Source organism: Cervus elaphus, chromosome 19 (assembly GCF_910594005.1).
Source record: "Cervus elaphus chromosome 19, mCerEla1.1, whole genome shotgun sequence".
Lineage (NCBI taxonomy): Eukaryota > Metazoa > Chordata > Mammalia > Artiodactyla > Cervidae > Cervus > Cervus elaphus.
The window spans coordinates 12,689,221-12,715,380 of NC_057833.1; the positions used below are offsets into that span (position 1 = coordinate 12,689,221).

Here is a 26,160-nt window from a genome sequence, read left to right on the forward strand (position 1 = left end):
TAGAGGCGCCCCGCCTAGAAACTTCCGGGTGAAAATCTCACGCTGCCGTTACCCCTCGAGCCCCGCCGGCCCGGCCCACCGAGTGGCCACGCCCACTCACATGAGCGTATCCCTGCGTGACCTGCCGCGGCGTCACGTGAGCGGCTGCGGTCACGTGAGCACGGTTTGCTCTGGGCTCTGGCAGCGGCTTCCTCCTGGAGTTGCACTCGTTGTCATCTCTCGGTCTCCCGCGGGCTCGATGGAGGAAGAGGAGGAGGAAGCGAGGGCGCTGCTGCCAGGCGGCTCGGACGAGGCGGGCAGAGACACCCGGGCCACCCCTGCTGCCTCCGGGGCGCTGCAGGCCCTCTGCGACCCCAGTCGCCTAGCGCACCGGCTTGTGGTTCTGTTGCTGATGTGCTTCCTTGGCTTCGGTGAGCCGGCCGGCCTGGTGGGGTGGGACTGGAAATCAAGGAATTCCAGACTGTCTCGGAGTTGCGTTGAGCTCCAGGGTCCTCCCGCCCCCTTTGCCCCCCACCTTCGCGACCCCCATTCAACCCTGTTGCAGGCTATTCAGTGTCCCGAAGGTGGGGGGTCAGGGGACTGAGCTGAATGACTTTTGTCCTACTCATTTGCTCTCGCAAGAAGTTCCAAAAGCTAGCAATTTGCCTTCTGGGGCTTTAGATATGAGAGAATCCCTGGATGTCAAGGTTCCTCTCATGACACTTTGTTTAGAGGGAATTGCGAAATATGTAATCCCCTGCCCCAAAGAAGCCTCCAAAAATACTTTGTAGTATTTAAAGAATACTTTAAACTTTTTGATTGAGGTATTCGTTGGCAGTTGTTTATGTTTCTCTTCCTCTTTGGTAAAATGTATGAGTGTGTCTTGTTGATTGCTTCAGTGGGTAGATGTATTCTCCTACTCCTCCGCTCTGCTAATGTGAAGCAATCATACTGGACTGGACTTGTGCTGTTTGGTTTCAGTTACGAAATTTGGTGACTGAAAGCAGTTTCTGGAGATAATTTTTTAAAATATCTTCTTATTATGTCCCAGCAACTAATTTTTTCCAGTAACATTGTATGTCAGTATCAGCTTGGTGTGAAAGTAGTAATGTATTTTTTGTGGACTCGCTGGATTTGGTGTAATCAACAGGTTTATGGTGGATACCTTTATCTACTGCTGGAATATATAAGTAGGCATGGAGGCTGCTTTGGGCTTTAGTTTCTTTGCATCTCTTTTTGTTCCCCCTCTTCTCACTTTGTGGAAAGATGGTGCCCATTCATTAACTTTGAAGCCTGACATTGATATTCCTTACAGCCATTAAAGCAGGATTCATAAAGTTCTGAGTTTAGGAACAAAAAATCAAGAACAACACAAGACACTTAAAATTGCCCCTACTTTAACAATTTATTTTTAGTGATTTTTATGTTTACCTTTAGTGGGTTTCAGAAGCCAGAGTCATAACTTTTCTAATGACAATTTTATTTCTTTTGAACTGGTGGCTTCTCATGTATACTTCTAGACAGAGTTAGTGGAGAAACAGAGGCAACATTATCTCGTGGCCTATCAAAACTCTGTCGATTTTATTATCTTAAAAAGTCTGACCTCTCTCCACTTCTTTCTTTCTGACCCTCCAGAAGATGTTACTATGTTTTAATTTAACCTTTTAGAACTCTATTTTATTTTTCTTCATTCCTGGCTGTGTATTTCCTGAGTTATTTGATCTTGGATATACTGTTTGTGGAATTAGAATTCTTATTTTGAAAACAGATCTAGTCAGAGTAGTTAAACTCCATTCCTGTGCACTCAAGTGGTGGCTTTAGGTAACATTACTAGGAAACTGCTGAGGATGTTTTTGACATTTTTCATGTGTGTGTGTGTTGGTAGCTTTAAGGAAAATATAGCTGTTTCATGAAGATGCTAATAAAACAATAGACATAGGAAACAGGATGTAAGTAAGGTGGAAAAAAAAAGAAAGAAAGGTGGAAAACAACTTCCCTAGGGCTCATCTGGTAAAGAATCTTCCTGCAATGTGGGAGACCTGGGTTTGACCCCTGGGTTGGGAAGATCCCCTGTAGAAGGGAATGGCAACCCACTCCCAACATTCTGGCCTGGAGAACTCCATGGGCTGTGTAGTCCATGGGGTGGCAAAGAGTCAGACACAGCTGAGCGACTTTCACTTTCAAGGTGGAAAAACAGTTGTTGATTAACTTCTTAATCCAGGTTCCCAGTATTTGCTGTGTATGCAGGCTGCTGCTGAGGCTGCTAAGTCACTTCAGTCGTGTCTGACTGTGTGCGACCCCATAGACGGCAGCCCGTCGGGCTCCCCCGTCCCTGGGATTCTCCAGGCAAGAACACTGGAGTGGGTTGCCATTTCCTTCTCCAATGCATGAAAGTGAAAAGTGAAAGTGAAGTTGCTCAGTCGTGTCCAACTCTTAGTGACCCCGTGGACCGCAGCCCACCAGGCTCCTCCATCCATGGGATTTTCCAGGCAAGAGTACTGGAGTGGGGTGCCATTGCCTTCTCCGGTATGCAGGCTAATAATTTGTAAATAACTTGGTATGTTTTCTCTGGGTTGTTTGGCTGCAACTTAGAAAGTCTTAATGGACAAGAAAGCAGTCCAAAAGAGTTTCTAGTTTCTTTTTTTTTTTTGAGTTTCCAGTTTCCTTGAGTCCCTAGTATAAACATTGCAAATCACCATTGGAGTAGTAATTGCAACTTGAAACTTTTATATGGAAAGTATTACTAAAAAGAAATTTGCTTTTCCGTTTTCTAGGCAGCTACTTTTGCTATGATAATCCTGCTGCCCTTCAGATTCAAGTTAAACGGGTAAGTTGACTTTTCATCTGTGTTTCTTTTGTTGGCTCTGGAGCAGATACATTGCTGAAGTATCAACTCTCAGATTGCATGGTCCGAAACATTGTCTAATGAATCCATTTGAACATCTGTTGTCACCAAATCTGTGAGGGCAAGGAGTATTCTTGACTTGGAATGAGTGGCCACAGAGAATTCATTTATGGCACTTATGACTTGATATTGTTTCATACCTTAGATAAATAACTACTATTTCCACAGTGCAACCCAAAAAGTATTGTGAATTTTTGTTGGCATTTCTCTCTCCCACTGTGTAATCATCAGAAGGACAAATGATTTGGTAGGAGAGCATTTTGCTTTCTTAAATATGTTAATTGTTATTTCATTTTTAAAATGTGGATACTGATTCCAGAGGATTGTCCATATCAGTATTTTTGATATTTACAGTTTCCTATGTATTTAGATTTTTTTTTTCCCTTTGTAAGTTTTTTTTTACCTTTGGATAGGAAGAAATACACAGATTGGCCCTTCACATTCTAGAATGAATGAAAAAGACCAAGAATTAGTGAGGTAGGAGGAAAGGATATGCTAAAGATTGTCCTTTTTCATATGGGTGAAGCCCCACAGCAGGTAACACACAGGGAATAGAAATGTAGATGATACAGGCAGATGTAGGCAGAAGTGATCCCCGTAGTGCAAGAGCTGACAGATGCTGAACTCCATGAAGCCTCTGAAATGACTGCAGACTGAAGAAGTTCCCAGGTGTGACCATTTTTCTGGAGGTAGAGGCCAAAGCTGATAGTAACAGTAAATGATTAAGAAATGCTGCCACTACCAGAAAGAATGTTTTGATTGTTAGTTGCTACACTTACCTGCTTTGAAAAAAACTGTTTTGCTTTCTTTCCATGTAGGATATGCAGGTGAATACCACGAAGTTCATGCTGTTGTATGCCTGGTATTCTTGGCCCAATGTCGTTTTGTGTTTCTTTGGTGGCTTTTTGATAGACCGAGTATTTGGAATACGGTAAGCTTGGGAAAAATCTCACTTACGGGTAAATAGGATTATTAAGAAAACACAAGACTAGATTAAGTATTTCTAGAAAGAACTGAATAAACTTGTGTATTGAGTGTGTTAATCTACATTTGTGTGTGTGTGTGTGATTTTGGTTTTTGAAACTTGGTTGGTATTTCAGTTAAATGCTGCTAATGGCGTATGGAAACTCAGTTATCTAAAGGTAAATTATGCCCTGACTTGGAATCAGCAAGCCCGGTTCTGGTTTCTGTTGCTGCCACTTGCTCAGCTTCTTAGTTCTTCTGATCTGTTCCTAGCTTCCTGAGCCTCAGTTTCCTCATTGGTAAAATATGGATAGTATTTCCTGCCTTGCAAGGTGGTTATAAGGATTGAGGGAGGTGGATGCACAGTATTTGGCATGTATTTATTGTTTACCTCTCCCAGCCCCAGTGAGATTTTCTCTTCTGCCTTTCTTTAGGCATTAAACTTTCTGTGACCACTCCAGTTAGATGCTGAGGAAGGCATCACATTATTAGCTCTGTCAGTTTTCATCCTGATGATTATATGCTGTTTGTGGAGACTTTAGGAGGGATGTGGTCTGGAACATTTTCAGAAGGCAGAGGGCGAAATGACCATGTGCTTTCCAGCCATGTGTGGTGAAAAGAATTGAAGAAACCATATGTGTTTAAGCGCAGGGACTAACTTTTAAACACCTCGATGAGTGTATAAAGGAGGACTTTAACTGGCTTGGTCTAAAGGGGTAGAATTCGCTTGAACTTGAAGGAAGCAGATGCCATTTATGTGTGATGAAGATTTTGCTTGATCATGAGTTGTTTTGGGAAAACTTTCAGTAGACTGTGGTATGACCATTGCACAAGGATTTTTGGAGGGACTTGGATTTCAGAAGGATGGTTTACTCATATAATCTTTAATGACTCTCCTAATACTGGTATTTTATTACTCTGGGGAAACATTAATGAGCTATTCAGAGTATGGAATGTTAGAGTAAGCAGATTTATATCATTTCTCATGGTCCCTGTTTTTCCTTTTAAAAATAGCTTTTGGTTATACAGAATTAGCAGAGAAGGCAATGGCAACCCACTTCAGTACTCTTGCCTGGAAAATCCCGTGGACGATGGAGCCTGGTGGGCTGCCGTCTACGGGGTCGCACAGAGTCGGACACAACTGAAGCGACTTAGCAGCAGCAGCATACAGAATTAAAACCACTTAAAATTATTTAATAGAATTCCTTGGAATCAACCCTGAACTCAATAAAAAAATTTGTGAAGAATGTCCATTTTTAAATGGGAACCCTGGGAACTTCTTGAAGATTATTTAACAAGTTTTGTTTAAGAGATGATAATGGCTTAAACAGACATGCCCTTATCAAAGCCTCTGGAATCCCTTTGGGATTAGAGACCTCTATGGATTAACATTCAGCCTTGGAAAGCTGCTGATTTCAGAGGCCAACCAGAACCTCAGTTTTCTTCCTTTGGAGGGAATGCAGAGGAGTCCAAGAAATCCAAAGTGAATTATTACTGAAGGATTTGGTGATAAACTCTTAATTCACTTTCTTTCTCTTTTTCTAACAGATGGGGCACCATTATTTTTAGTTGCTTTGTTTGCATTGGGCAGGTAAGACAAATTCTTCACTGATTCACTGTGGACGCTGTCTCTTGAATACTTGTCTACTTCCATCAGCATGGATGTGTTTGGTGAAAGCCTAACTTAATTAAGCAGAGTTCACAAATACCCATGTGACATAGTGCACAATCCATTTTAAGCTTCGAGACAGATGAACATTGATACTTAAATTTCACAGATTTACTAAGAAGAAACACTAAAATCATTGTAGAAGTTGTGTTTCATCATGTGTTACTTATTTTGGATTCCTTCAATTTTCTTTTTCATTGATCCTACATTATATTCCATGTTATAGGTTGTTTTTGCCCTGGGTGGAATATTTAATGCTTTTTGGCTGATGGAATTGGGAAGGTTTGTGTTTGGGTAAGTTATGCATAATTTCATTTGTCTTAACATATTACTGTTTGGGGGGCTTCCCAGGGGGCTCAGTGGTAAAGAAATCTGCCTGCAGTGTAGGAGAATTGCAGGAGACATGGGTTCGGTCCCTGGATGGGGATGATCCTCTGGAGGAGGAAATGGCAACCCACTCCAGTATTCTTGCCTGGAAAATTGCATGGGCAGAGGAGCCTGGTGGGCTGTAGTCCATGGAGCAAAGCGTTGGACACAACTGAGCGACTGAACACATGCACACATTGCTGTTTAGTGTTCATTTATCAATTTATTAAAGATTTGCCAAAATATATTATTGTATCTTCTGGAGAATTACTTCAAATTCTTGAAATCTACCTCTCTCTTTCTCTCTCTCTCTCTATATATATATGTGTGTGTGTGTCTGTGTGTGTCTGTATATACACACACAGACACACACAACTGCTCAATTGTTGTCTTAATTTTCCTTTACAGTAAGCAAGAATTTTGAGTGGTGACAGTTAACTCTGTATAGGCTTTGAATATTAAATAGTTTTCCAGAGATGATGTTTTTCTTAGGTGTTTTGCTTTTCTGTTGTGTTGAAGACTGTGATTTAAACCTCATGTAGAAAAATGTAGACCATCAATTTCTAGCTTGGTGATTAATGTACATTTTGCTGTTTCTTAGTGGATAATGTGTAGGTCCTTTTGAATCATGTTGAAAAGACTTTAATGAGCAGATTACTAAAAGACCAATAGCTCTCAGTGAATTTCAGTGTCTGTTCTGTAAGCTCATTCTCAATTCAGCCTTGGGCTTCCTGCCTGGAGGGATGCAGACAACCTAACTTACCCTTTTTACAGGTACCAGGGACCTGTAGCCATAGGTGACATCCCCAAAAGTGCTCTAAGTGAGGGAGAAGGGAAAAATGGTTTATTAAAATGTGAAAGGGACTCAGAGGTAGATGTGTGATCAGAAATGGCCATCCATATAGGATTTGGATTCATAGAAGAGGGGAAATATTTTTAGATGAGGACAGTGGTGAGGAGGACTCAGTGTTTGAATGCAGAGAAGAGGAATCTCTTACCTGAAGGTCAATATTTAGAACCTGCAGAAGGAAAATTAAAATCTGGAAAGTAGGAGAATGTCAAATATGGAAGATACTGGCCTAAAAAGTGTGAATCTGTGTGTTTTCACAAAGTATGGACCACTCTTCCCGGATGAGCATTTTATACAGCGTAGATGACGATGTGGTAGCTCAAACTCCTTTTATTGCCAGGCAGGGTTGTCATCGCAGCATATTAAATTACCTGTACGTAGCAGTATAAAACTATGAACACAGGTTTGTGTGCCTGCTGCACAGTGAGGTACAGTGAAATGTAGGCGTTTGGAGCAGAGAAAGGTATATTTCAGGGCTATGCAAGGAGACGAGGTGGCTCATGCCCTAAAAAGCTTCATGCTCCTGGAAGGGTTTTGGCAAAGCATTTTGAAAGACGGACGAAGCGGGGATGTCTCAGGGTACCTGATCAGCTCGTGTGCAATTCTGTTATTGGCTGATGATGGGTGGCGATAACGGGAGGCAGTAGGGTGGTGTCACGGGTTAGCTGTGTCAGTCCTTCGGCTCCCGGACTTAGGCTCCTGGGCTGTGTGCTCATGGTCACCGAGTACTTCCTTTTAGTGGGAGCAGTTTTCACATCTGCAACACAGCTCAGGAAATTCGTACCAAATACTATTATCTGTGTCCTTCAGAGACGAGCTGCAGCAGAGGATACGGGCACAGGCCTGTCCCAGGAAGGCCCCATAGATCTGCTCGGTTACAAAACAACCCTTACATGGTGGACTTCGTGGGTAGAAATCTGGACTGCGTACAGTGTGGACGGTGTGTCTGCACCTGATGTCTGGAGCCTGGCCTGGGGTCACTCGAGGACTGGCTCTGCCGACTGGAGCACCTGCATGTGGCCCTCTGTGTGGCTTGGCTTTCTCGTAGTGTGGGGGACTCAGGGTAGCTGGACGCCTTACACAGTGGCTCAGGGTTCTAAGTGTGAGCGTTTCAGTGAAAAGGCAGATACCCCCTCTTATGTCCCAGCCCCACCTCCACCACCTTCTACTCTTTGAAGCAATCGCAAGCCCATCTAGATTCAGAGGAGGGGCGTAGACACTACCTCTTGACAGGAGGAGTGTCAAAATTTTACACCTGCTGCCTTGCTAACTATGGTATTTCTTTTAAAAGCTGTGACTTTTCTTTCCTTATTTTAGGATTGGTGGGGAGTCCTTAGCAGTTGCCCAGAATACATATGCTGTGAGCTGGTTTAAAGGCAAAGAGTTAAACTTGGTGTTTGGACTCCAACTTAGCATGGCAAGAATTGTAAGTATGACAGATAACAAAGCCAAATAGGAGGCAAAAGATTGACTCTTATAACCGTGTCTTAAAGATTACAGGATGAAATATATTTGTGTACAAGTTGTGTTGGTTTTTTATATATTTTTCTAGACCATAATGTACCATTTACCTTTAAGTGAAGGCATTTATAATCTTATTTCACCTAAGAGGAAGCAGTTTCAAATGCTAATTGAGCATTCGTTAGTTCAGAGATTCTGAGCATTGGGACAGACGGATCACAGAGGTTTTATTCTCTAACTTCTTTACCCATTTTCGGCATTACTGCAGTGAAAGTCTTTATGTATGGTCATCCAGGCTCTGCTTGCACATTTCTAGTGATAAGAAGGTCTCATTCATCTACTACAGTTAATTTTTTGTTTTTTAAACAAATTCTCAAAGTCATGTCACTTTATAAAAAGCATCCAAATACATTATTTTTATTATTATTTGTTTATTTGGCTGCCCTGGGTCTTAGTTGTGGCACATGGGTTCTTTACTTGCAGCACGTGAACTCTAAGTTGCAGCACGTGGATCTTAGTTCCCCAGCCAGAGATTGAACCCGGGTCCCCTGCATTGGGAGCATGGAATCTTAGCCACTGGACTACCAGGGAAGTCCCAACTACAATTAACTTAGTGAAGCTCAGCCTCCCGTAGAGACCAGATCTGCCTGCACAAGTAGCTTTTACTGATTGTTGGACTTTTGCCTTCTAGTGAGTGTTTATTTTCTCTGTCAGGCACTAGCATTTTGCCTACAAAGACAGATCTGAAGGTCTTGGTCAGACATACTCATTTCCTGTGCGTGTCTAAACCATGTGGCCTGGGTTTCAGTTCCCTGACTGGTGCTCCCGCCTCTCTGGACTTCACTGTGGGTGGTCATGCTCCTTCCAGCATTTGGAACCTGGAAATGATCACGGTGTTTCATGATAGGCGGTCTGGTAGAAGGGTACCCAGGAGAGCTACATTATGTTGTTATAAACTCAACCTGGAAGGTGTTTTGGCCATCCCAAATCCTGTTAGGTTTTTTTTCTCATGAACTCTTTATGAATGGAGGTTTTTAAAAAGATTCTTGCCATTAAAAGTCAAGATTTAAGAAAAAAAAAAAAAGATTTTAAAGACTGTAAAATGGCATGAAAATCCTTGGAACATAGTCTTAGGGAAGAAATCCAGTACAAAAAAATGCAGTACAAATGAAATATTTTTAATGTAATGCTTCATCTTATGAAATATATTACACATATGTGTGTTGTATATATATATAAAACATTTCTAATTTTTATACACGTGGGCTTTTTCTAGTTTTCCAGTATTATAAATATAGCTGTTGTGCAGTGACACTCCAAAACTTGTCTGTATCTCTGATTGTTTCCTGAGGCTAGATTGCTCGGAATGGAATTATTACTGAGTCAGAGCGTTTGTTTGGGTTTCTTAGAACTGTTGAGACATATTTCCACCTTATCTTTTCAGAGATGTTTCTATCTCTGTCTTTGGGATATGGGAGGATCCTTCTTACTGTAGCTTTGATAGTGCAGGCTATTATTTTTTAAAAGTCATTTTGTCAATTGGATAGGAAATAGCCAAGTATTACTTTAATTTTTTACCTTTGATAACTAGTGTGGTTTTCTATGTTTTCTAAATTTTATCCACAGAGACATTCTGGCTGCTTCATAATGTATCTTGTGCAAATCAAGACATGTCTATAGCAGTTGGTGGATCTCATCATCCAGTAACTCCTAGAGGAAGGGAATAGGAGCAGTTGAGCAAGGCTCATTCTCAGTGATGCCACTGTGGTTACTAGTGATCTTCAGGTTCTTTTCTTTGTGGTCACAAACTAGGTAATAATCCATTCACCTTCGTCTTGAGGAGCCCTGAGTTTCTCAAAAGGTGTCTCAGGGGCCTCTGTGATGCAGGGCTTATCGGATGGTAAGGGGCCTGAGCTGGACGTGGAGTGAAGCAGAGGTCAGGCAGCTACCTCTGCAACAGCCAGGGTGGCTCGGCTCTAGTCTGGATGGTGTATTTAGGGTCCTTGTGAGACACATGAGACCAGAGGAGCCCATCAGAGCTGCTGGGGTAGATGGAGGTTCAGTCTTTTTTTGTGTTTCTTATGTCTCTGCACTTACTCAGAAGGATCGTGGAGGTTCCGGCTTTACCTCATCATGATTTTTCTGTTGGCTGAGTTGGGAGTTTGCCTGATTTTAGACACTTGGGCTGTTACCATTACCCTTCAGGCAGTGGACTTCTCACTTCTGTTATTTTTCATGCCTTGCCTGGGGGTTGGAAGTCCAGCAGCCTTTTGGTTCTTCTTTGTTACTTTTAAAATTTCCTTATTTCGAGAAATATTTATTGAGTACTTGCTAAGCCAGGTCACATTAGGCATTTTTAGATTTAAAGGGTTATTAGGACAACATGTCTTTGAGAGGCTTGTGTTTTCGATGATATTGAGGAAAGTTTCTGGTAGGTCTTCATTTATACCTTAATGCTCGTCTGAGTAGTGCCACTGGCTACCGTTTTGTGAGAAATAGCCACTTGTGCACTTTGCTGTGAGAATCTGGTTGAGGACCCATTCGTTTCTCAGTAATGTTTCTTAGCAGTGGTGTTTAAAACACTTCCTTGATTTCTTCTCTTGGCTTCAAGGACCCTACAGGCTCATCGTTTTCTTCTTGCTTCCTCTTCTGCTGCGTCCATCTCAGTCTTCTCAACCTGTAATGTGGGCTGGGTCATTGGACACCTTCTCCTTTCTTTTGACACTCACTTCCTTGGTAATCTTACCTGGTTTTGAAGTTTTAAATAGCATGCCTTTGCTCCTGAAGTTGTATTGTCCAGGCCTCTCGTTTGAATTCCATCCCTCACGTGTAGCTTTCTTGCTGACATTTCCATGTGGATGTCTCGTAGGCATATCAAACTCAACACAGCCAGAGCCCAGCTCTTGCTGTTCCACCTCCCATCACCCAAACCAGCTCATGCTAAAGGTTTCTCCTTTTCAGTTGTGAGGAGCTCTTTTCTTCCAGTTTCTCAGGCAAAAACTGATGTCACTGGGAACCACTCCCTACCACTCGCTCAACTCTCCACATATTTTCCAGTAGCAAATCCTGTCAGTTTTTCCATCAGAGTGTATCTGCAATCTGATCGCTTCTCATTGTGTCCTCTACCAGTCTCCCCAGTCCAAGACCGTCATCTCTCTTCTTCATTATGGCAGCAACCCCCAGCCAACGTCCTGGCTTCTGTGTCATCCTCACTTGTAGGGTGTTTTGAATATAGCTGGCAGAGTGAGTCTGTTAAAATGTAAGGGATTGTACCAGTTCTCTACTTAGAATCCCAGTGGCTTCCCGTCTCATACAGTAAAATCCAGAAGTTCTTTGATTACCAGTAGCCTGCCTTCCCCCCAGTTCCTCCCTGAGGACCTCATCTCTTCCTGTCTCTCCTTCGCCTACACTGCTCTAGACTCTGTGCTCCTTGCCTTGAGCACGCCAGGTGGCCTCCCTCTCGGGGCCAGGGCACTGCTGTCTCCGATCTGGAGTGCTGCGCTTTTCCCCGGGGCGGCCCCACAGCTTCCTTCAAGTTCTCAATCCACAGTCACATTCTCAGCAAGGTGTCCGCCCCTTTCTACTCTCCTTCCATGCTTTATTTTTTCCTTATTTTTTAAGGAAACATGTATTGCTATTTGATAATGGGCTTCCCAGGTAGCTCGGTGGTAAAGAATCAGTCGGCGATGCAAGAGACTTGTAGGAGACTTGGGTTCAATCCCTGGGTCGGGAAGATCCCCTGGAAAAGGAAATGGCAGCCCACTGCAGTAACCTTGCCTGGGCAATCCCATGGACAGAGGAGCCTGGCAGGCTACAGTCCATGGGGCCACAGAGACTCAGACACGACAGCTCGCCACGCCAAGGACAATCAGAGGATGAATTTTTTCCCCAGATGTCACTATCAGGAAAAGCTGTGCTTTTTCTGAGCCACAGTTTATTATTGTCTTGGGTACCCTGTAAATTCTGTAACTTGTGTTTTGTTTTTGTTTGGGCTACTAGGAAGTTCTAGACGTACTGTGCTGTTCTGAATACTAGCATTTTCTATAAATTGCCAGTTTTGTGTAGTAATCTTAGCTGTGGCTTTATCTTAGGTTGTTCTTTTTCCTTGTAGTGTTTTTTTTTTTTTTAATTATCTGTTGTTTAATGATCCCTATTATACCTATTTCTCTAAGCTACTCACATCTTTTTTTTTCAAGCAGGACAGATACAAATGAAAATGATGATGGTTTTTTTTCTTCCAGGGAAGCACAGTCAACATGAACCTCATGGGATGGCTGTATTCTAAGGTTGCAGCTTCACTGGGTTCTGCTGGTCACACAACCCTTGGGGTCACACTTATGATCGGTTAGTGAATCCTGAAGTCCCATTTTTGGTCTCTTCTGAAAGCTTCTTACGCAAAGTGGTGTGACAGAGAGGGGAACCCAGGTTAGACCACTTGGTTATAGCTGTGCCTGCACAATTCACGAGTTCTTGGACCTAATTAGACACAGTGAACACAGTAGCATCGTTCATCCCACTTGTGTTTTTATTTCCACTTTCTTAAAATGAGGATCTTGTCCCATGGGTGCTTCAGTGTTGTTGCGATGAGCAAATGAGAGTATACGTGAGATCTAAAAACAGTCAAGGGGTTTATACCTCCCTGTAAGGTGTTCATTAATAGTCTGTGGCAAAAGGGAGAATTGTTCCCTTCGATCAAATTCAGTTTGCTTATGAAACTTTGATTTTGTAGATGTCAGAGGTGATAGGATGTGATTAGAAACCTACCAGGTTGGGAGCCCAGAGTTTGGATTCTGGTCCTGACTCATCTTGGACAAGGAAGTTATCTCCACGTCTTAGTTTTCTGTAAAAGTGTGGCTGTTTGACTCAGCCACATAGATCACTTCTGGCCCCAAGTGCTGGTGGCTAAGCCTCGGTCGTGCTGGTTGCCAGCTGGTCAGTGAGAAGCGGATGAGACTCTCTTGACTCACCAGCTGTGCTTCTCTGTGCGGTAAATTTGTCTAACTGAGCCCCGTGGGGTGTGGAGGACTGCTTGCAGAGCCCTGGGGAGACTTGTGGGTGGCGAGCTACAGGCTCTGTGCCATCTTTTATTCCTTACAGTTCCTTGGTACAGGCTGGTGAAGGGACTGCTGTGTCCGGCTCTTTGCAACCCACGGACTGTAGCCCCTGCCAGGCTCCTCTGTCCATGGGGATTCTCCAGGCAAGAATGCTGGAATGGGTTGCTATATCCTCCTCCAGGGGATCTTCCTGACCCAGGGATCGAACCCAGGTCTCCCTCATTGCAGGCAGATTCTTTACGACCTGAGCCTCCAGGGAAGCCCAAGAATACTGGAGTGGTCAGCCTATCCCTTCTCCAGGGGATCTTCCCAACCCAGGAATCGAACTGGGGTGTAGTGAGAGGTAATGCTAGACAGGCAGCTTGTTCCTAGAGATCCCTCCTCCCTTCCCCTCCCTCTCAAATCCTTTGCCTCTCAAAAGCTTTTTCTTACTTCCAAATGCTCTTCAGTATTCTTTCTAGTTCCCTCCATGATGGAGAATTCGAGAATAAATTTTAAAGAATTTTAGAGCCAGGAAAGATCTGTGCCATCAAGTCAAAGCTGCTTATTTTACAGATGGGAAAATTGAAGCCCAGAGAGGTTAAATTCCTTGCCCAAGATCAATCAGCTTGTTAGTGCCAGAAGCAGAACCCACGTCTCCTGACCCTGCAGTCTTTCATATTACGTTGTATTGCATCAGCCAATTAAAGATTCATTAGCTTTACTAAACTTCTTTTTATTAAAATCTTGAGAAGCGTAAACTTTCTTCACTCTCTATTCTGATTCACTTTAATGATATGAGTCAGCCTCGGTGAGTAATGCTGACTGCATGGAGGAGAGAGTGAGTGGGCTGTGCTCTGGGAGGGCTGGTGCCCTTGGGCCTGCCAAGGGGCGGGGGTTAGACTTGGGAAGGAGTCAGAAGGAACATGAGCTGCTCACAGGTCAGACTGTGCTTTTGCAAGTCTATCCTATTCCCCTGCCCCGGTATCCATCAATAATGGGTGCTTAGACTGAATTAAGAAATTCAGACTAATTTGCTAGCTGGTCGTCGGCTTTCTTTAATCTGTATTCTGATTATAAGACTAGACTAGTGCGTTCTAGCCTTTTCCTTCTAGTCTCCAGCCTTCTACTGGGAAATAATTAATATACAGTAATAGCAACTGTTATGTGTTGAGTGCTTCCCATTTGCACTTCCTTTCCTTCTGTCCTGGTTTAGTAATTGTAGTTTTTTTCATATATGCATCCAGATGCCATCCCTTTCTGTGGCTAAGTTTTCTGCTGTTAATATAAAGTGCTGCCTTTTAGGAACCTTCATCTTGGTTCTCTAAAAAAATCTCTCTCTCTCTCTCTTATATTATAGGGGGTATAACATGTATTCTTTCACTTGTCTGTGCCTTGGCTCTTGCTTACTTGGATCAGAGAGCAGAACGAATCCTTCACAAAGAACAAGGAAAAACAGGTTAGTCTGAATGCAAGAAAACTTAGGCTTTTGGGAATTATGGCCTTTTTGAGATAATTTACAGTGAGGTAAGTTCTTAATAGTAATGTTGTAAACCCAGTGAGGCTTAATAATACATGTTTATTAAATCTTTTTCTTCCACTTACACTTTTTAAAAATTTATATCAATGTATAGTCGATTTAAATCTTTTATTTCCAAATCTATTTCCACTTGTCTAAAGTTTTGGATACAGTTTTTTTCCCCTGTAAGTGGTTTTGGCAGAATTTACCTTCTTGATTGTACTTTGTATATTTGCAAAATGATAAGTGTTCCTGGAGGAGAGGAAGAAGATAGATACTAATCTTAGATTTTACATTTTTCTGTTGTCTTTTAAAATTATCCCCAAAGCTGTATTCTACTAATTTACTGAGAAAAGTTTTTTTTTTAACTGGATTGCAAAAGTTAATCAGGTGATAAAAGAGAAAGAATCCTGACTTAGAAATGCAGAATTGCACTGACAACATCGCTCCTTTCTCCTTTCAGGTGAAGTGATCAAGTTAACTGACGTGAAGGACTTCTCCTTACCCCTGTGGCTTATATTTATCATCTGCGTCTGCTATTATGTCGCTATCTTCCCTTTCATTGGACTTGGAAAGTGAGTAATTTCTAGCCTTCCATTTTTGTTGGCTAAATTATAATGAAAATTTAATCATACAAGTGTAAATTTTTAAGCTGTAAATTTTGCTTCTCTGGTTGTTAGTATGTTCATAGAAATTGTTTTACATCCTGGGATACAACTGTTTTTCTTAGCTTGAGGTTTGTTTGCTCAATCACTCACTTGTGTCTGACTCTTTTGTGATCCCATGGACTGTAGTCCGCCACGCTCTTCTGACAGTGGGATTCTCCAGGCAAGAATACTGGAGTGTGTTGCCATGCCCTCCTCCAGGGGATCTTCCCAACCCAGGGACTGAACCTGCGTCTCTTATGTCTCTTGCACTGGCAGGTGGATTCTTTACTACTGAGCCACCCAGGAAGCCATAGCTTAAGATTTAGTATTGGTTTAATACTTGGATCAGGTTTTTGAGGAAATACCTAATTACAGTTTTTGATTCACAATACTAATTTATTTCAATGCTTGATTTTGGATTTGAATTCTTTGTTTCCTGTTTATTGTTTTGTTAGGAAGTCTCTTACTGAGAAAGGAGACAGTGTATTAGCTCATAGTGACAAGGCACATCTCCATTTGTTAGGTCTGTAGTTCTAGCAGACTCAAGTTCAGGGTTTAAATCAAATTCTTTGCTTTATCTCCTACCTCCTTTGTATTTTTGTAGGCACCTACTGAAACAGAGTGGGCTTCCCTTGTGGCTCAGTTGGTAAAGAATCTGCCTGCATTGCAGGAGACCTGGGTTCAATCCCTGGGTTGGGAAGATCCCCTGGAGAAGGGAAAGGCTACCCACTCCAGTATTCTGGCCTGGAGAATTCCATGGACTGTATAGTCCATGGGGTTGCAAAGAGTCAGACAGGACTGAGCGACTTTCATTGTCACTTAAACAGAGCAGTGTATGTGTTTGTGGAGAAGCATCTTTGTAATCATAACCCTTAAATTCAGTCTTTCATTTTACAGTTTGAGAGAGGAGCCTTTTACATTATTTAGCAAAGGACGCATCAAGTATTGCTTTTAAGGAAAAGAAGCCATCTTGATTTCATATAGTAATACATTTGGGTTTCTGAAAATTTGTGTGTATTGTTTTCTGTATACGTAAAAGAGGAAAAATTAGGCATCAGTGTATTTTATTTAGTTGCTGAAGTACTTACATAAATACTAAAGCTTTAGCCAGTTGCTCGAAGATGAATATCAAATAAGATGGGAAAACAGTTTAGAAAGAAGGAGAAGTTGACTATTTTATTCAGTATTATTTTGCTTTTATTTTTACAAAAACAGAATAGTTCTAAATGGTTTATTTTTTTCCCCTCTCTCTCTTTATTTTAGAGTTTTCTTTACAGAGAAATTTGGATTTTCCTCCCAGGCAGCCAGTGCTATTAACAGGTATTCCATTAATTCTGTAAATGCTTACTGTATGCTCAGTGTGGGTCTTTCATTATAACCCTGTGTTAGAGCCAGAAAAGACTTAGTGAGCTAATGTCTACAGTGTGAAACCAAGTCTGTCTTGGGTCTTGATCCTGAAAATGGCCATCTTTGCATTAATTGAAAACCAGCGAAATCTTGGATCACTTTTATCTCTTTATATTTCTATTTACTGATGACCATTTTAGAAGAATGTTAAATGAGCTAGGAATTTTAGAATTAAGGACTTTGGGTTTTTTTTTTTTTTTTTTGCTGTGATGTCTTTTATTAAGTATCTTTTGTATTTTCTGGGCAGTATCGTATATGTAATATCAGCTCCCATGTCCCCAATATTTGGGCTTCTGGTGGATAAAACAGGAAAGAACATCATCTGGGTTTTGTGTGCAGTGGTGACCACACTTGCTTCGCACGTCATGCTGGCCTTCACGCTGTGGAACCCCTGGATTGCTATGGTAACGTGGCTGCTGACGCTGAGGGGCCCAGGGAGGGCCGAGCAGCCTGTGGCGGGAGCCGCGCTCAGCTCTTCTGACCGCAGTGCTGCTGGTAGTGGGGAAACAGGGACTTGACTTCAGTTTCCACAGGATAACTATTTTTAAAGTATATAAATAACAGTCATTAATACATAAAGTCTTTTTGATTTCATTTGGCTGCATAATACTCTCAATGCTAATAGAGAATTTGAAATAAAATAGTCGTATAAAAGCCAAAATGCCTGTTAGTTCCATGCATTTTTCATTAAGAGAAGTCATTCCATCATTTAGCCCAGTATCCATGATTTTACACTTTTTTTTTGTCTCTGACTCTTAATAGGTCAAAGAGTCATGATGAATTCATCAAGTTTTTGTTATTGTTCATCAAAAATGTCATTTTTTAAGGCTGAAGTGCTGTATTTCTTACCCATTAATAAAAGAATATTGTGAATATATATATTTGTGCCCTTGGTGAGAAGTCTGTGGGATGGATTCTTAGAAGTAGAAATGCTAGAGCAGAGGTTTTGCACACTGGACATCTTGATGGATGCTGTGAAACCTCTCCTGTAATGACTTTCTACCCATTTAGAGCTTTACCAATAATATATGAATGTGTTTGTTTTTTTATTAATAGCGTCCTTGCTATGTTGGACACTGGCATTGTTTTAATTATTGCCAATTTGATAGGGATTAATGATGAGTGATCTTATTTTAGCTTAAATCATAAAGTTTCTTCTTTAATTGGAGAAAAAGTTAGCAGTAGGTGATGTTTAACGAGCAGTGGTGGTTACTGGTTCTGTGCCCGGCTCTCTAGATGGGTGGTGATGACCCAGAGGTAAGATAATAGGCTACTGGCATGATGTTACCATGATTGCTTAATTTGTAATTCCTAATGAATACTGGAACATTAGCTTGCCTAAGACATTGGTAATGACTGTTTGCAAATTAGCTTTATTTTCTTACTTGGTGTATTTTGTCACTGGAGGAATACTGTTAGTGAGGGGCCAGGACCCTTCTGTATTGAATGTGAATTTTTAGCCTAGTTATTTTGTAATGCAATTTGTGTGGATATGTATGTGTTTGTTATTATGTCACTCTTGCTAATCTGCATCAAAGGAAAATCACCTTTTGGTAAATGTGAGTTTTCTGCTTTTTTCTGCGTTGCTTCCTGTAGTGTCTCCTGGGACTCTCCTACTCACTGCTTGCCTGTGCCTTGTGGCCAATGGTGGCGTTTGTGGTTCCTGAACATCAGCTGGGAACTGCATATGGCTTGTAAGTGCACATGGGTCATATAATGTCTCTCCCTGCTGTGTCAATTTAATTATCTTATAAAAGTCCAAATCTCTTGAATCTAGTCATCTTCAGGCTTTTGGGACAGCTCCGAACCTGGAAATAACCAGAAAAGTCTGTTAATCTATTTGTGTTATTATTGTGGCAAAACAATGCACCAAGCCCCTAATAGAACTAGCGATAAGACACCCTGTAAGAGGGCATTGCTTGCTGACCATCCTACTGCCTGTTTATCTGTAGACTTCTCGGTGAGACGCTGGGTTCCTGTCGTCTCTGGCGCAAAAGGCCAAAGCGGGGAACCACATCTGTGGTTGGCATTCACTTAGGCCTTTGTCTCATTCAGCAGAAAGGTGTCACATTCATCCTGCCCTTGCTGAGGCAGATTCCCTTACCTGTGAGCCTAAAGTTAAGTAGTAGAAACAGTCATGGGGAAAAAAAAATCTAATCAGATCATTCCTGATTGAAAACATCTCTTAGCATTGATAATATGTGGTTTATTCATATGATTATTTATAGTGACTTGCTATTTTGTGTATGCTGACTTTAGAATTGATATGTATATTTTTTTAATTTCTTAAATTGTAGCATGCAGTCCATTCAGAATCTTGGGTTGGCGGTCATTTCCATCATTGCTGGAATGATCTTGGATACTCGGGGATACTTGTTTTTAGAAGTTTTCTTCATTGCCTGTGTTTCCTGTAAGTATGCCACCTGGCAACATTTAGTTTCTTCTAATATGTGGCAGAATGTCCTTGTTTATTAGAGAAGGAGATGGCAACCTGCTCCAGTATTCTTGCCTGGAGAATCCCATGGACAGAAGAACCTGAAGGGGCCTGGCGGACTACAGTCCATGCAGTTGCAGAATCAGACATGACTGAAGTGACTTAGCATGCACACGTCATCACTTATACTTCTAGGTTTTTGTTTTGTTATTCTTTTCCCCACTTTTAAAAACCAAATGCCTAAAGTGTTGCACTCACATTTGCCTAATTCTTAGCCTGTGCATCTGTTTCCCAGCTAGTGATTTTTTTTTGTTGTTGTTATTATTATTTTTTTGATCTCTCAGTTTTTAAAATTATTTTTAACTGGAGATAACTGTTTTACAGTGTTCTGTTGGTTTCTGCGGTGCAGCTGGTGAATCAGTCATAAGTATATGTAGGTCCGCTCCCTCTTGAACCTCCTTCCCCCAAACCCACGGAGCACGGGGCTGAGCTCCCGTGTTATACGGTAACTTCCTGCTCCAGCTAGTGACTTTTCAGCTCTGTGAAGATTCATTGGCACTTTTCAGAAGATTCCTACCCATAAAGGTAGCAATAGAATCTACTTTCTATTCTGTTCTAAATATTTGTTTTTTTAGTGGTAAATGTTATGTTACATATTTTTAATTACAGTGCAAAGAAGAATGTAGTACAGATAGATACATGTTACAGCGTGAATGAACATTAAAAACATTCTCAGTGAAAAAAGCGACACAGAATAAGTCACCCAGATCTCATACTCATCTTGTCTGTTTCATAAATACTTAATGTTTTGTTTTTAAAAAGCAAGACACTTTCCGCTTTAGAGTGAAACCATTTGAAGGGTCCTGAGTATGTCACCTGGTGTGAAGGTGTGGACATTAGTGTGGCTTAGGGCTGAGCACTCACGGTTTATTCATTAGTCTGTTTTGAATTGTTTTTATTGTTAGTCCTGTTATTTAATTTTACCAATAAATCATTTATTTAATGATACATTGGTTAAAAATAGGAAGCATTAGGAAACTGCTGAAAACTGCAAACATAAATCAGTATTTTTCCACTAATGTGTTCACCTTACACATAAATTGTGTTCATCTGAAGAAAATGTCACATAACATACCAAGATGTCTTTTATACTTCAGTAAGTTGTATTTAAAATGGTATACTATTGCAGCACTGTTTATAATAGCCAGGACATGGAAGCAACCTAGATGTCCATCAGCAGACAAATGGATAAGGAAGCTGTGGTACATATACACCATAGAATATTACTCAGCCATTAAAAAGAATTCATTTGAATCAGTTCTAATGAGATGGATGAAACTGGAGCCCATTATACAGAGTGAAGTAAGCCAGAAAGACAAAGAACATTACAGCATACTAACACATATATATGGAATTTAGAAAGATGGTAATGATAACCCTATATGCAAAACAGAAAAAGAGACACAGAAGTACAGAACAGACTTTTGGACTCTGTGGGAGAAGGAGAGGGTGGGATGTTTCGAGAGAACAGCATCAAAACATGTATATTATCTAGGGTGAAACAGATCACCAGCCCAGGTGGGATGCATGAGACAAGTGCTCGGGGCTGGTGCACTGGGAAGACCCAGAGGAATCGGGTGGAGAGGTAGGTGGGAGGGGAGATCGGGATGGGGAATACATGTAAATCCATGGCTGATTCATGTCAATGTATGGCAAAAACCACTACAATATTGGAAAGTAATTAGCCTCCAACTAATAAAAATAAATGGAAAAGTAAATAAATAAAATGGTATACTCCACTGATAATTTTACCTGACTTCATTTATAGGAATAAAGACTGTACTTAAAGTGTGGCATTTGCAGATGATTGCTGTGACTAGCCTGAATGCATTTTATCTCAAAATTAGCACATCACATTTTAAAAATATATAAAATTATTTCTTAAATAGTGGGCTGTATATGAATTAATGGACTTCCCTGGTCTGGTGGCTCAGATGGTAAAGAATCCACCCATCTTCCAGATCCCTGGGTCGGGAAGATCTTATGGAGGAGAAAGTGGCAACCCACTCCAGCATTCTTGCCTGGGAAATCCCATGGACAGATGAGCCAGGCGGGCTACATACAGTCCGCTGCTGCTGCTGCTAAGTCGCTTCAGTTGTGTCCGACTCCATGTGACCCCATAGACGGCAGCCCACCAGGCTCCCCCGTCCCTGGGATTCTCCAGGCAAGAACACTGGAGTGGGTTGCCATTGCCTTCTCCGACATACAGTCCATGGGGTTGCAATTATGATTACCTAGGAACCATTGGGGAAAAGTACATGTTTTTAAGGACCCTATGTTTTTTTCACTTCCAGTGTCACTTTTAGCTGTCGTCTTACTCTACGTGGTGAATCGTGCCCAAGGTAAGAGAAGTTGAGGTATTTTAAAAAATTAATTTATTTTTTAATTGAGGATAATTGCTTTACAGAATTTTATTGTTTTCTGCCAAATATCAACCACAGTGGACAATTGTTTGGGGCCCTTGGATTGTCTCCATGCCCCTGTAGAGGCCAGTGCTTTAGTTCATGTAGTAACATTCTGTTTATAGTGTTGAAACACATTTTCCTTCATAGCATATAATTATGTATTCTGGACCTTCACATTTATTTATTAAAATCGTTGTTCTGTCTTGCTGGTCATTTCAGTTTAAGTTTCGTGTTAGATGTTATTTTTATATTATCATAAAGAAGTATGACTTTTAAAAAAAGTAACCTGAAGTCTTTCCTATATACTTTAAAGTATAACTCTGAGGACTGTTTTAGCCTGTGTCTTATATTTTTAAAAAATGAGAAGTAAACACATTTATGGCTGAAGTTTGCATTTTAAGGTTGAAAGTGTTTGATAACAGAATGAGAAATTCAGATTTTTTTTCATTTGCTTATATTTGTTTTTTTATTTTTTGTCCTTAATAAAATTTTTATATTATCTTTATTAATTTTTCTAAACTGGCTTGCCCCTAAGGGTTGTCATGTATTTAGAAGGATGACTATATATGATGTTTAAATAATTTTAGGTCATTTCTTTTAATGTCTCTTAATTTTTACTGCTTATTAATAGTACAGTGTCCCAAAACCTTGAGCAATACATAAGTCCAAATTTCTTAAAAAATGCTAACATTAAGGAGTGATTATTTGTATCATACAAGGGTTCTTAAAAAACATTTTTCCCCCCTTGGGAAGTTTTCAGGAGATAAACTATTTCTCACCTTCCATAGCTTTTTTGTTACTTTAAGATGTATATGTGCACGTGCACATTGGCACATGCATGTTTGAATTTTACTGCTGATAGTTATATTGAAAAAATTCCACACTTGTATGTATTTTAGGTGGGAACCTAAATTATTCTGCAAAAAAAAGGGAAGAAACGAAACTTTCTCATGAAGAGTAAGTATTGAAAGAGAAAAGTCTTTATTTTGAAAATCTTGAAGCATTAGCAGTTTATTTCAAGATTGGGTTTAGACTTTTAAGAAATTAGTCTCTTGAGTTTTGAGAGCTAACAATTATCTTTGGGACTACTGTAACATTATTCTTGTTTGTATTAGAAAATTTTTAAAGGGTGGATATCAAAGGTTAAAATAAAATGAAGGGAATAAAAAGCAAATTGGGCTTTAACTTTCCTTCTGAGAGAAGAGAGAGAGAGGCCTGCAGTATTTGTAATTTATTGGAGGAGAGGGCTTTGTCCTCACTTCCTGTGCTAGGCTTACCCTTTCATTCTTTCTCATATTTTCTTTTTCTTAACTAATTGTTGTTGTTCAGTTGTGCAGTCCTGTCCAACTCTTTGTGACGGTTGAGATAATCTTTTATTATCTAGTTGAGATAAACTAGTTAAGATAATCTTTTATTTCCTCCTGGTACTAACATGCTATTCTGTATTCTCTTACTTGGAACAGATTAAAGTATATAGTGTGGAATTTAATTTAGGTTCAATCAGTTTTTTCCATAAGTGTGTGCTGAACCATAGTAGTGATTCTATTTTTTTTTTCCGAACTTTTTATTTTATACTGGGATGTAGCCAATTAACGATGTCGTGATAGTTTCGGGTGAACAGTGAGGGACCCAGCCATAAATACACAAGCGTCCGTTCTCTATTAAACCCCCCTCATCCAGGCTGCCACATAACATAGAGCAGAGTTTGAGGTGCTATACGGTAGTTCCTTGTTGGTTATCCATCCTAAACACAGCAGTGTGAACCTGTCCATCCCAAACCCCCTAACTGTCCCCACCCACCCCAGCAGCCATGTTTGTTTTCTAAGTCTGTGAGTTTCTCTGTGTCCTGTACGTTCATTTGCATCATTTTTTTTTAGATTCCACATATAAGGGATGTCATACAGTGCTTCTCTTTCTCTGTCTGACCTGCTTCACTCAGCATGACACACTCTAGTTCCATCCTTGTTGCTGCAAATGGCATTATTTCATTCCTTTAAATGACTGAGTCATATTCCATGATATGTATGTACCACATCTTCTTTATCCATTCCTCTGTCAATGGACATTTAGGTGGCTTCCATGTCTTGGCTATTGTAAACAGTGCTGCAGTGATCATTGGGGTGCATGTATCCTTTGGGATCATGTTTTTCTCTGGATATATGCCCAGGAGTGGGATTGCAGGGTCATATGGTAGCTCTGTTTTTAGTTTTTTTAAAGGTGTCTCCATATTGATCTCCATAGTGGCTATACCAATTTACGTTCTCACCAATAGTATAGGAGGGTTCCCTTCTCTCCACACCCTCCCCAGTATTTATTGTTTGTGGGTTTTTTGATGATAGCCATTCTGGCCGGTGTGAAGTGATATCTCATTGTACTTTTGATTTGCATTTCTCTCATAATTATCGATATTGATAATTATCGCTGTTGAATATCTTTTCATGTACCTAATAGCCGTCTGTATGTCTTCTTTGGAGAAATGTCTGTTTAGGTCTTCTGCCCATTTTTTGATTGGGTTGTTTGTTTTGATGCTGTTAAGCATTATGAGCTGTTTGTAAATTTTGCAGACTAATCCCTTATCAGTCATACTATTTGCAGATAGTTTCTCCTGATGATTGTTTTTCTTGTTATTTCTAGTTTTTTAGATACTGAATTTTTTATGATTTAAAAAATTTGCTTGTAAATATATACCATGTAAGTTTTATGAATTTTGAGTAGGCTGAAATAGGCTGTGAAATAGGCTGAACAAGGCTGTGTTTTCTGGAGATTGATTCTTGGTTGTCTCAAATTCCTTTTTTTTCTGGCCACACCTTGAGGCTTATGGGATCTTAGTTCCCCAACCAGGGATTGAACCTAGGGCCTCAACAGTGAAAGTGTGAAGTCTTAACCAGTGGACTGCCAGGGAACTCCCTCAAATTCCCTTTTAACATAGTAATTCTACTTCTGTAAATAGTTGTTGTTGTTAAAATCATGTTTTAGAAGGATTTTTAAAGTCAAAGATACTCTACATTGCCATATGTTAAGTAAACAAAAGGTAAAAATGCAAATATATCTAATTTTATTCAAGAAAAAGTATGCAGGCATATGTATTTCTTAAATCCATTACTTGTATATAATGGGAAAAAGGCTGAAAGAAAAATCCCCAGATATTACTAATTCCATTTGAATGGTAGGATTAGAAGAGTTTTTTTTTTTTTCTTCTCTTTTCTATATTTTCTGAATTTTCTACATTGATCCTGTGTTGCTTTTATGGTCAAGAGGAGTGAAAAGATTATCCAGCAAAATGTGTAACTTAATACTTGACACTGCTTGTTTTTTATAGTGGTTATGGTTTTGATTTTGTAATGATGGGGTTTTGTGGGGTTTTCCCCTCCCTTTTTTGATAATATATTATATTGTGTTTTACAGATGAGAAGAATGGCTGTGTCATGAGAATGGGCTGCATACATCATTGGTTTGAAAACCTCCATTTTTTTTTTTTAAATTTAGAGTTTAGTCATTAGGAAAAATAATAGTCTGGAGAGATTTTATATTTATATTTTGAATATAACTATTTTAAAGCATAACTGTGGGGACTGTGTCTTCTGTATTGCTGAAAAATTCTGCTTTGGAATAGGCTTATCAGTGGTGAAGTTGACAAAATTGCACCTGGTACATGCAGGTGATTTTGAGTAAGGACAGTAGATAATGGAAACCTTTGGATATTGTATTGACATAATTTTCACAAAATGTATCTTAAAGATATGGCCTTTTTTTTTTTTTTAATCTTAAAGCAAAAAAAAAAAAGCTTTTGAAGTAATAGAAAGGATGTTTTATATAGGATAAATAATGGCATTTTAGTAGGCATTCCCTTTTGTAATAGGGGATATTTGAAAGATACTTTTATGAAGTCTCATTTCCACATATAGCAGATTTTGTTCTCCTCTCTTTAGTTATGAGAGGTTGCTGACCTTTTTGAGCCTCTCTATTTCTCTGTTACTGAGAACCCTAATCCCTTACGGACATGATTTTGTGGTGCAAACTTTCTGTATGATTCTTCCTATAGTCCAGTTAATTACTAAAAGTTATGTAACTGTAAATTATGGTAAAGTATGATTCTTCCTATAGTCCAGTTAATTACTAAAAGTTATGTAACTGTAACTTTAACTGTGTAAATCTACACAGATAAATAAAAGCGCTGCAAAAGAAATTCTTGATGTCTTTAAATTTTGACTTAAAAAGCATTAAAACACTGATTGTAACTCTTATTTATGGGGAAAATTATTTCTATAAAAAGAAAATCTAAGTTGGAATATGGAAAATTTGCCTAGTTACCGTCAAAAGATTATGGGAGTAGTTTTTCCTCCAGAGTAGGACCTTACATAACATTTATGTCTTTTGCATTAAATAAAATATGGATATGAAATTTTTCTGGTAAACTGAAACACTCTTTAGCTTCCCTGGGGGTCAGACAGTTAAGAATCTG

The 26,160-nt window shown here is 40.1% G+C and overlaps 1 protein-coding gene across 2 annotated transcripts; it reads left to right on the forward strand.

Annotated features, from left to right (window-relative positions):
* The first annotated feature begins 132 nt into the window (after nt 1–132).
* MFSD1 (major facilitator superfamily domain containing 1) lies at nt 133–25,703 on the forward strand. 2 transcript variants are annotated; one of them, XM_043874894.1, is made up of 16 exons: nt 133–410; nt 2,754–2,806; nt 3,703–3,815; nt 5,396–5,438; nt 5,743–5,810; nt 8,050–8,158; nt 12,435–12,537; nt 14,587–14,685; nt 15,209–15,320; nt 16,656–16,712; nt 17,047–17,203; nt 18,396–18,493; nt 19,097–19,209; nt 21,588–21,635; nt 22,598–22,655; nt 25,104–25,703. In XM_043874894.1, the coding sequence occupies exons 1-16, from the start codon at nt 239–241 to the stop codon at nt 25,105–25,107; spliced, it is 1,407 nt and encodes a 468-aa protein (XP_043730829.1). In that variant the 5' UTR covers nt 133–238; the 3' UTR covers nt 25,108–25,703. The 2 variants fall into 2 exon arrangements, with proteins under 2 accessions (XP_043730829.1, XP_043730830.1); XM_043874895.1 differs by lacking the exon at nt 25,104–25,703 and having other exon boundaries at nt 22,598–22,659.
* Nucleotides 25,704–26,160: the final 457 nt, after the last annotated feature.